The following is a 12,347-nucleotide window of genomic DNA, read 5'->3' as shown; positions in this document are numbered from 1 at the left end:
ATATTTCAGTAGGCTACAATTCACAGGAAAACGAGGTCCCCACCCGGACACGTTTTTCTAATTACGAGCCGACTAGTCTTACTTCTAAACGTGCTAATTGTTAAAGTAACGAATACTAATTTTAAAAGAGAGGCGAAAGATACCATAGGGACATTCAAACTCATAAGTCGAAAATAAACTGACAACGCCATGGCTAAAAAAGAAAAGGACCAACAGACAAACAATAGTACACAAAACACAACATAGAAAACTAAAGACTGAGCAACACGAACCCCACCAAAAACTAGGTGTGATTTCAGGTGCTCCGGAAGGGTAAGCAGATCCCGCTCTATATTTGGCACCCGTCGCGTTGCTCATGTCAGTACAAACAGGGTAATAAGTCGAATTCAGTAGGTCACATTCGGGAAAAGGGGGACGGGATTGTAGTTACGAGATTAGGAACATATCCGCTATCATCTGTGAAACGGATATTCCATAACGGTCAACCAACTCGTGATGGTAAAAGACTTTAGTTTGACCCAATCGAAGATCAAACCTACATCGACGATCTCCCGTAATAGAGGAATACGATCTGCTACGCGATTACTTTGCGCTTTAATAGTATGTGAATTACTTTTATCAAAATGTAATTCAACACACATTTATTTTATGAGTCGTTAAATATAACTTAATATTTACCTCTTGCTGACATACTGATGTGTTTTTCTGGAAATGGTATTTCGCTTTCCTGTAAATTCAATTATGTTTCAACTTACTTACTAGTAAACATAATATTTATTTTTCTAACAATATGATTACCCATAGAATGATGCATTTAATATATAATTGAATGCTGTTTATAATTTTTTAATTTTTATTATTCGAAAAGAAATCGCTTCTTGCTAAAAGTGTGGTTGCTACTGGCTTTCATTTTGAATAAACATCATACAACTCTTATAATTACAGATCTTTGAAATAAAATATATACATATATATGTTATGAACATTAAGAATTGGAAAGTAAAACATAAAACACCAAACATGTGTAAAGAAATTAAAACAGTAACATCAAACGTGAAATCAATTGTACGTCACATACTAGAAGGTGAAATTTGCATATTGAGGAGTATAGCTTTGGTTTATTAGGTAGGCGGACTTTATAATTCTATTCCTCGGTTGCTTTTACTTACATTGGAAAAAACATACAACGGAATGAGGCAAATCGTCTTGCAGCCAATTAAATTTAGTTTTTCAATAAACAAATGAACATATGAACAGTCTGCTTCTATTGGTATCAAGTTTATTAGAATCCAACTAGAATTGTTGTGTCTTTAATTAGCCGAAAAGCCAACAACACCATGGCATAACGTGCAAAACGACAAAGGACTAACAACAGTCAACAAAAAACTGCATCAAAAACAAAAGACTGGGCAAAGCATCAGGAACCCTTATAAAAACGAGTGTAATATAAGGTGCTCTTGATTGGTAAGCAGATCCTGCTCTGGAATAGTAACCAGATCGTGTTTCAAATATGACAACTTTCTTGTTGCTTATGGTAAGTACAAATTCTATTATAAGTCTCATTTGGTGATGCCAAAATCGAGGAAAAGGGGATTGGCTACATTACATTGATAAACAATTTACTAAGTTTTATGTTAGTCTCAACTTTACCACAGTCGTGATGCTTTTGGATGCTGGTTAATGTAAAATATTTCACCTATCCCAAAGGGAGTTTTTGATAAAAATGACAGTAAAGATATGAAAGCATTGATTGTTTCTTTAACTATTTCCTGTTTGCCGTAACATACAAACAGCTTCCAAATAATAAGGTCTACAACATCCAGTTCTTTAAAACTCCACGTGCAAGTCACGTTTTTTGTTATTTCCTTTTTACACATGTGACAATTACAATCATACAAACCTCATCTTTTGATTCAAATGTATTGACAGTAACTCTACAATTATCAACTGTTGTCTCTATAGCAGCACTAGCTGTACTGCTACTGAAAAGTGATGCAGAAGAGGATTGTCTACTCCTTGTTTCCGAGAATGCCTCATCAGGATCATCAATGGTAAAACCTTCAATAATTACTTTATCATCTTCAGATGTCTTCATTACAAACGCATCTTTATCGTCTCTATGTTCCGATATTGGTTGTAGCTTGTAGCGACGAGAGTTTCCTTCTTTCCCTTTAATCAATATCTCCATTTCTTCTCCCTTTCAATATTAAACTTAATAATTAGTTATTTAGGAAATCATTGCTAAAATCAATTTTCAATTAAATAAAATGAAACATTTTAACAACCAAAAATGGGAATTAAATGATAGAAAGAGTCCTTTAAATGTTAATTGTTTTCTGTTTTAGCGATTTTTTTAAAGAATAACAATTACTTATACGAGAGAAATCGAGACATGGAGAATATTTTTTAAAAATGTTGAAAGATGTTAAAGTCATTGGTTATGAACAGGTATACTATTTAGTCTCACTTGTTTATAGCGGAGTGTTACAAATGAAAATATGAATAATACTTTCGTTATAATACTGTACATTATCATCACTCTGGTTTTTCAGTGTCATTTTTATTTTCTTAGTCCTTTTTTTTATTTTTTCTAAGCTTATCAACGGCTAATATTTCAGACTCTTTTTCATCTATGAAATTCTAACATCATGAGTTCTAATGTAACCTCACACATTATCATTATCCCACTATATACAGCAATGATATTTTGCTGATACTAGTACATGAACACACCAAGTTCACTGAAATAACAGGTGAAAATGGTGGTCCGATACCTTTGTCGTCGCGGACGCTGAAATTGGTATTCAAGAGAGGCGAAAGATACCAAAGGGACATTCAAACTCATAAGTCGAAAATAAACTGACAACGCCATGGCTGTGGTACTGGTAAAGCTAAGTTGATTTTTATCGGTTTAGAAATTAGGTAATTGTACTAAAACTGTTTTTAAGGATGCATCTCTTTTAGGTTAAGTTAACCATACTACTATTACCGCCTTGCGAGCAAAATATGTGTTAGTAGAACAACGTGTAAATGACTGAACTGGTCGGTAGAACTTCTTATCATGTAGATCATACTAAATTGATTAACCATGTTGTTATTTTCTTTTTAAAAAAATGCTGTTTACAAAAGTACAAGTTTTCGACAAAAAATTTAAATGTTAACGTTAAGGAATATAGTAAAGCTTTGTATAAAACTAACATTATGATTAGTTTTTTAAAGTTTTGCATCAAATTACCATAATGAACAGTTTATCTTCATTTGTCAATAATAGTAAACTATATCACAATACAATCGATGAAATGGTTATAAAAAAATACGTTCGATAAATAAAATCTGATGCAGAAATAGGTGTACAGAGATTGATATTCCATTCCATTAAACTTAACAGAACTTACTCCTTATAAATCGTTTAAATCACTAAAAATGATTTGCTACAAAATTTTATAAAAATTTGTGAAACATCCATGTTGGTCATAATTCACATGGGTTATAGAAAAAAGTAAAATCACAAAAATACTGAACTCCGAGGAAAATTCAATCGGAAAGTCCCTAATCACATGGCAAAATCAAATGACAAAACACATCACACGAATGGACAACAACTGTCATATTCCTATTCATATAGTTTATGTTTGTTGTTTTAAATCGTGAAAACCTCATGTTTTGCTCATAAAATGGGAATGGTAGTAAATGGATTTTAATGTTCTGTTATACTCTCGATTTAATAGTATCAAACATTTGTGTTTTGGCACGAGCGTACAATAATAATATTATTCTAGAAACACCCATCATGCGTCCCGGGGTTTCATGCGTTTCAATTACTTAAACGATAACTAATCTATATGCGTTACGATCTTCAAAAAATGTTCGGTCGCCATCATGATTTGGATGAAAGTTATAAAACATCTGTGTCACACAAAAACACGAGTATGTCCCATCTAGCCACAATGCATCCTTTTTCTATTTTACAACATCAACGAATGCGACCTATCACCGGATTCTTATTTGTCAAGAGCCACACGACGGTACTCACTAGTAGAACAAGAACTGCGCATCCTTAATACTACACCTTATTTCATTTTCGGGATCTTGTTGGGATTCGTGTTACTTAATCTTTAGAGATGTGTGGAGTGACTAGTACACAGTTTCAGATCTTTTCATATTTTTTTTTCTTTCTGTCAAGTTGTTTTCGGGCTTTCCTTGACATAGATTGTTCTTACTCCGCCTTCAAAATCTTATTTTTTTTTACATTTTTAGAAATTGTTATTCGGGCATTTCTTCATTTCTTTCATCGAAAAAAAAACGTATTGTACAAAATCTACAGTAGATTTGCTGTGAATAATTTCTTGAATTAATATGCATTGTAAATATTGTATGTATTATAAGAATAGACCCATATATGTAATTCTTTATATCGGTGGGTTGCTGTCTCGTTGATGCATACTCCACATATTTGCTTTAAACACAGACACATCCGAACTCGCTACTTATGGAGTTTTCTCGGTGTTTTGTTTGTAACATTGATTTGTTTTTTCCTAATAGATTTACGAGATTTTAACATCGGAAAACTACTGTCGCCTTTATACAAATACCTGTGAAAGCACTGAACTTGGAAATCCAAACTGTAAGTATGGTTCGGCCTTTTTGTCAAGCCCTAAAATATATGCACTATGTTTAATGAAGTATTAAAAAAAATCAGTACATTTTTACATACTACTTTTGGATTTTACACTTATCATCACTTAACAAAACACGTAAAATATTCAATGTTCTATAAAAATTGCAATGAATATCGATTTAGATTTGATGAATACTGGAAAAATGTTAGAAAATCTTGTAAGAATATGTTATAAACTCAGATATACCAATTCCTCTAGGTTTCAAACATGTTCTAAAAATTACTCTTTAAGTGAAACAAATACTTTAGGAATATACCTTTATACATTTATTGTTCCTGCTATTTCCGTTTAAGTACACTTACCACTGTAATGATTAGTTTTCTGTTCTGCAAATGTCTGCAACAAAGTATATGTAATAAACATATTTGATAAATCGAACGAATAAACTAAATAACTGAATCTGCAATGGAATAAAATTAATGGGATAAACAGTATTTGCAGATTAGTGTACCGCTCACATTGTGGTAATCATCGGCCTTTGTATCATCAACAGGCTTACAAATTTAAAGATTACAATTTTGATATTTGTGGTTATAATCAATATGTATTTAAAATATATCTATCAGTTGTTTCCATTGAAATATTTATTCTTGAATGTTGATTGATACCCATTTACTCTCAGTATCATTATTGGTCAGTACTGAACTTCGTACTGTGAACATCGTATTTTTGTGAGTGCCGTTCACGCTATGGATGACATGGAAAATAATGTTAAGCGTATCGTTAGCGAAGAAGTAAATAGATCGCAGAACGATTTTTTATCAAAGTTGGACAATTTATTAACTTCTAAATTTCAAGTGTATGATCAGCAACAGAAAGAACGTTCAGATGCACAGTTCAACAGAATTCATAATGATCTTTTAACGGCAGACAGCTATAAATTCCAGAGGAAAAGTTGTGAAGATCAATACAAGTTTAATCATAAAGTGAGAGTTACTTTGAAAGAAGCAGAAGCTGTTATAGAGCCAAAAGATCCATCTTCCGCGAGGGAAAAACAGACGATATCAGAGGGTATTGAACTATTGAATTATCGGCAAAAATTAGTAAAAATGGCAGGTTCCTCCGAATGTGGGTGGAAATTGGTGCAGGAATATACCGCAAATCCTCTAGCGGATGATTCCGAGGACGACAGAAAGATATTTCGGGCACAAAATCGAGCTGAAAGGAAGATCAAAGCAGATAGGGTAAAGAGGAGATCCCGCGCTGACCTTTATGTAAAGCCATCGAGTTCCAGGAGACATTTGCGGAAACTGTCACACAACTACGATTATTATTACAAATACACTTACAGGTAGAATTTAAATCTTGGGTCGTCTCAAAGTGTAAATATAAACCGTCGATTCAAAACAAAATATAACTCCTATAATGTTTTTCTATAGTTGAACAACTGGGTTTTCAGGAAATATTTGTAATAATGTGTACACATTAATTATTGTACATGGTGTTAACTAGGCTGAACATGCTGTAAATGTACGGACTATGATAGAATAGACAAACATCATTTAATAAATTTTACATGAGACATACAAAAATATCGCAATTGTCGTTGCAGTAGCTAGGTTGTAACGATTACAAAATATAAAATCAGCAAGTCTTAGTTTAAAAAAAGGTGCGATCAACTAAGGAGCATGTTGGCAATATTTAATGTTAATGATAAGGCATTAATTTTCCATTTTGTTAAGAGAATGAGGGAATACAGCGGGCGGCGGGTGTTTAAGAACTATTCGTTCTTCATGGCATTTCCATTGTCGTCAGGTATACTTTTATTGTCTTTTATTTTTTTCTGATTTTGGCATCAATAGAAAAAAATCACAACTGTACAAAAAAACAAAAAACAAAAAACAACACAATTATCAATGGACATCTTTATGTCGAAACTATAAATTAAATTATTCGTCAGACTCTGTTGAAATGTAAGAATATGAGTACTCAAATAGTTGGAATTTTACTATTTATCTTTTCAAATAAAACCAGAATGTGTCCATAGTACACGGATGCCCCACTCGCACTACCATTTTCTGTGTTCAGTGGACCGTCAAATTGGGGTGAAAACTCTAATTCGGCATTAAAATTAGAAAGATCATATCATAGGGAACATGTGTACTAAGTTTCAAGTTTATTGGAATTCAACTTCATCAAAAACTACCTTACCGAAAACTTTAACCTAAAGCGGGACAGACGGACGGACGAACGGACAGACGAACGAATGGACGGACGCACAGACCGAAAAACATAATGCCCCTCTACTATCGTAGGTGAGGTATAAAAGTGACAACCGAGTTCTAAGTTGTTTTTTTCTATGCAATTCTTATAGAAATCGTGGGAATAATTTGAGTATGGACTTTTTTCACGGTGACGGTAATTCTCTCCCATGAACATGGGTGACTCCGGTATGCTCGAAACATTAACCCTAAACCGAGACCGGTACTGAAATTGTAATATAGAGTATACTTTTGACGGTGTCCATTTCAAAACAAAGTTAAAACGCAAAACTATGATGTTGATTAAAAGAGATAACAGATACAAAGGTGTATCAGGCGAGAAGAAATTGTTAAAAATAATTACAAACTATTCAACTCGGCTAGGGCACAGTTGCGGATACAAAATTGTAATCGTGTAAAAGAAAAAACCACATCCAAAATTAATATTTCAAATGCACTGCGCTGCGAAGGGTTTGATAATTATACTATGTAACTTGCTTCTTGTATTTTCTCGTGATTTTCAAGGTCATCGTTTGTAGAGTATCCTCTGTACAATATTTTTGCTGATTTTGCTATTCTAAAATAAGACAAGACACATATTTAAATCATAACATAAAAAGAAGTACTCTGTTTCTCCGGGAAAGTGTATGGTTCTCCGCTGGTATATATTAACAGACATCTAGTATTGACACCTTATACAAGACAACATATTGTTTGAAAACCTAAAATATGTAGAGGAAGTGTTTAAAATTAATCAGACTTATTACATACTACAGAGTAGAGGTTGAACACACCATCGGAGAATTAAAAAAAATACAAAGTTACATGTATGTAGGACTTTGTTGCGACATCCAAGACAGCGATTCAAATATGTTGTGATTATATGCGCTGCATCAGTGTGTCGTCAGAATGACTTGTTTACATCACACAAAAAAATCGGTTGGTTTTACAATATTTTTCATTTTTTTTTTAATTCATTTTGAGATTACCCCTTGTTTTTCTTCAACTGTAATCGTAAGTCTAAGAGTAATCCTAGGTATAGAGCTAGTTTCCGCAAATGTCTAGTAGAAGCAGAGATAGACAGACGGTATCAAAGAAGCCGGGTGTTTGTTACAATTGTTACAAGCCTGGTCATTGACAGAATGAGTGTCCTGAAAAGAAACGACCAAAGTTAAGTAAAATATTTGAAAACTGTTGTCATTCAGCTTGGGATTTAAGCTACAAGGGGCAAGTCATTTAATGAATTATGTTTACAAAGAGATAAATAAACGAATCAACGGTCAATTGTGTTAACTGTTCAGTCGGGTATGACGAGGGTATTGGTCAGACGTCTAGTCATTTAAATTTACAGGTTAAAGTGTTGACACCAGTACGTACATTAAATAAAGAAGTACACAAATGGAAAGAATCTGGTACAAGTGAGTACATTTTAAAAGTTACCAAGGAAGGTTATGGTATACCATTCAAAACTCTTCCAGATAGCAGTATCCTCAGAAATAATAAATCTTCTTTAGATAATTCAGTTTTTGCACATACTGAAATTTCAAAATTATTAGAAAAAAAGCGTATTTCAAAAGTACAAGAAGTACCGTATGTAGTAAATCCACTAACGGTAGCTTTTAACAGATCAGCAAATCCTAGAATGGTTCTTGATGCAGACACATCAATGAGTGCATATATCAGTTTGAATTTAAGTTTGAGGATGGGTCAGTTGCAAAGCAATTATTTAATAAAGGAAATTATCTGTTTAGTTTTGATTTAAAAAGCGTCTATCATCATATAGAAATATTTCCGGACCACAGAAAGTATTTAGGTTTTAGTTGCATTTTGAAGGGACAACCAGATATTTTGTATTTAATGTTCTACCTTTTGGAATTGCTAGTCTTGGTCATATATTTACCAAACTTACAAAAGAATTTGTTAAGTATTGGAGGAGTCAAGGCTTGAAAATCATAATGTATATAGATGATGGTCTGGGTGGAGACAGTAATTTTGATTGTGCACACCGTGTTAACACTTTTATAAGACAAAGTTTGACAGAGTTTATTTTTAATAGCAGAAGAGAAATGTACATGGTTGCCTGTACAGAATATAACTTGGATATAGTTAGTTTGAGAAATGCAATTTGGAAAATTCAGTATTGCTGAGGAGGGAGTCGAAAGACTTCTTTCGGTTATTGACAAGACACTTAAAATATAGGTAACGGTAAGCTTTTGTACAATGCTAGATTTGTAGCTGGTATTGTTGGACAAATAATATCAATGATGTCTGTAATGGGAAATGTTTTTAGACTTAGAACTAGAGAACTTTACAATTGTCTTTTATTGAGAGCAAGATGGAACTCACTTGTAGTTTTGAATTCTGTTGCTATTGAAAAGCTATATTTTTGGTTTGAGAACTTACAAAACTTTTATATAAAGGGTTTTAATATTCATAAGTCAGATATTTGTGATTTATGGGGTATACTGACGCTTCTAATGTCGGCTTTGGGGGATATGTAGTCCCAGCAGATACGGAGTCTGTCTGTGACTCTGATTGTACTTTGAAAATGACTGATTGTAGTCTAGAAGTTCCCAATAACAGTTCGATAATTGTTACTAGTAACTGGTCGGTATCTGAAAGTGTTAAAAGCTGTACATGGAGAAAGCTTGAAGCAGTCAGTAGAGTAGTCAAAAGTTCCGTTACGATGCTAAAAATCACACAGTTCAACAGAATACTGATAATAAAAACGTTACAAGCATAATAATGAATGGTAGTAGAAAGACTGAGCTTCTAGAAATTGCTTGCGAATTAAATGAATTGTGCACAGAAAACAATATAAGTATTAAGACACAATGGGTTCCTCGGGAACGAAACAAAATAGCTGATAATTTAAGTAGATATTCAGATTGCGATGATTGGGGAATTCATTTTGAAGTGTTTGCTATGCTTGATGAGCTATGGGAAAAACATTCTGTAGAAAGATTTGCTACTGATTATAACAGTAAATGTTTTAGGTTTAATTAAAAATGGTGGTGCAAAGATACAGAAGTTATTGACGCTTTCACACAAAATTGGCAAGGGGAAAATAACTGGCTGGTACCACCACCAAATTTGATATTCGAGGTCATTAGAAAAGCATGCGCAGATAGCGCTGAAGGTACTCTTGTTGTTCCTTTTTGGAAATCAGCTCCGTTCTGGGTATTATTACACAATTCGGATTGTACTTTACAATATTTTGTTGAGAGCAAGGTGCATTTAACAAATAAACATTTAATTGTAAAAGGGAGAGGCAATAACGGTATATTCGGAGTATATCCTTTGAATTTTGCATTGACTGAATTTAAAATCAGATTTAAAAAGCAGTCAATAAATAAAGGCAACAGTAGAATACCGCTGTTTAAAAGTCATAAATCGATCGAGAGAAAACAAATCCGAGTTACAAACTAAAACCGAGGGAAACACATCAACTATAAGAGGAAAATAAAGGAAAACAGGAACACTGAAGTGCAACAAAAACAAACGCCAACATACATAGAAACGAACTATTTGATAACAACTGCCAGATTTCTGACTTGGTACAGAACATTTTATGAAGAAATGGTGGGTTGAACCATTGTTTTATGGCTAGCCAAACCTCCCGCTTATATGACAATGTTAAAAAATATCGCTTAAATGACAACAATACGTGACAGAAATACAGCACAAACACACACAAGAACACTCATCACAGAGAAACGCACAAACAAATAATATAATAGTCGACACAACATGAAAACCGCAGAACAACAACGAGCATCTTCCATCAATCACAGACACCACAGGACATCACAAACAGTGTAGCACTTACGTAACGAACATGCAATTTCGAACTTTATACAGTTATATTCATAATACCAGTCCAACCAATTTTCATGACAATGATGGTATTAAAAGGCTGTTTTATAATTAGAATCATGTGCAAAACAGTGTAGCCGAGACCATTGATTGGCGCACTAAAATATCCCATTGACTGGGTCAGATTATGTGAACGTTCGTCTGTAACGCCCACAACTCACGACGTATTTATATAAACATTTAAACTGTGGGGTTGCCAAAGGGTCTCAGTATATATACGAACTACAGTGCACAGTATATTATATACATATTTTATTTGCGATCATAAAATGTACGAAGTCGTCCATTACTATGTAAATTGGGTCGATTAAAAAAAAAGCTGAATATGTTTCTGTTGCCAAGGGTTTTCACAAGTATAGTAGTTAGCAGAAAAGATCATCAAACTATACATTTTATACTGAACTGCGGCCAAGCTTAGGGAAGGTCGTGCAACATAATCAGTCAAACAAACTTTATTAGATTAACTCGTTAAGGAACGATCGTTTTCATTGGTCAATTCAAACCTTCGACCTCACACCTGCGAAAATAGAACACGCGTACTATAAAGCTGAATGGACTGATCAGTATTTACGTAGCCGGTCAAGGTCGTTAAAAACTTCCATCGTCGTATTCACGTACATGATTGTGTTCTTGATTATCCCATGTCAATTCTAGCTTTTATACATGTGCATGTAAAATTTTAAACTTTAATCTTAACAGTCACGTCGAAATATTTAATTCAACTGTCTCCTGTCAATTGGTTCTGGATTAAGGGAGCTACCATTTTATTTTGATTGGGGGTGGGGGACTTGGATGAAACATTTTGTCCTGCATATTTTTTAGTTGTTATCTCTGTCCTGTCTTTATATTTTTCAGTCTGTTAGGTCCTGACTATATTTATTAGTTTATCCTGATTTTTTTACATAAATCGTCATCCTGCCTTTTTTTTGTCAAGTTGCTCACCCTGCCTTATCTTTTATTCAATGGACTTGATGAATTAACGTTTTACTTGAAATGAAACCGTACTTAACTACAAAAATAACCAAATTACATACTAAAGATATTGCTCGATTTTTATAGTAAATGTGTTTGTGTTATAAACTGTCATGTTCATTATTCATATTCTTTCATAAGTTTTAGGATAGTGTGATTTTTTTTCTGATTTAGTTTACTTGATTTTGAAAAAAAAATCCCGAAATTCTAAGTAAATTCAGAACATGTAACCAGCCATGCTTTGTTTAGAGAAAAAATGGAGATGGCAAACCATGGCACAGTGGAAGGAAATGTACTTTATAAACTCCAGCGATATACTTTCTTAATTTATAATTAACTGTTTTGCTATCCTCGGTTGAAAATTATATATTGTAAATATTTAAATAGTTGCATAGAAAACAATCAGTTTTAAACAGTGTGGTTATTCACTAAATGTATTGATAAAAGGTGACTCCATTTTTGTACATACTTTTACAGTAGTCATCCTTAATTTCTTAATATTTCGTTTATAAGTTTATCATACATGTATGATTTTGTATTTCATTTTAATACGCACGCATGCCACACGTTACTTTGGCGGATAGTTCAACAATGTTATGCAAAGCTCTATTCTTACGGT

General features: G+C 33.3%; 1 protein-coding gene across 3 annotated transcripts in view; it reads right to left on the bottom strand.

Moving 5' to 3' along the window:
• The window catches only part of LOC127729723 (uncharacterized), a 62,220-nt gene that overhangs the window by 18,804 nt on the left and 31,069 nt on the right, over positions 1–12,347 (bottom strand). For all 3 annotated transcript variants that reach the window (XM_052237592.1, XM_052237594.1, XM_052237593.1), the window contains exons 4-7: positions 4,982–5,015; positions 4,593–4,654; positions 1,901–2,197; positions 679–727 (exon numbers count right to left, since the gene is read on the bottom strand). In XM_052237592.1, coding sequence (XP_052093552.1) covers positions 679–727; positions 1,901–2,197; positions 4,593–4,654; positions 4,982–5,015 — 442 coding nt within the window. The remainder of the gene's footprint in view (positions 1–678; positions 728–1,900; positions 2,198–4,592; positions 4,655–4,981; positions 5,016–12,347) is intronic.

This window comes from Mytilus californianus, unplaced genomic scaffold, assembly GCF_021869535.1.
Source record: "Mytilus californianus isolate M0D057914Y unplaced genomic scaffold, xbMytCali1.0.p SCAF_2, whole genome shotgun sequence".
NCBI classification, from domain to species: domain Eukaryota; kingdom Metazoa; phylum Mollusca; class Bivalvia; order Mytilida; family Mytilidae; genus Mytilus; species Mytilus californianus.
The sequence above is the reverse complement of the archived record's forward strand: the minus strand, read 5'-3'. Positions and strand labels throughout refer to the sequence as shown.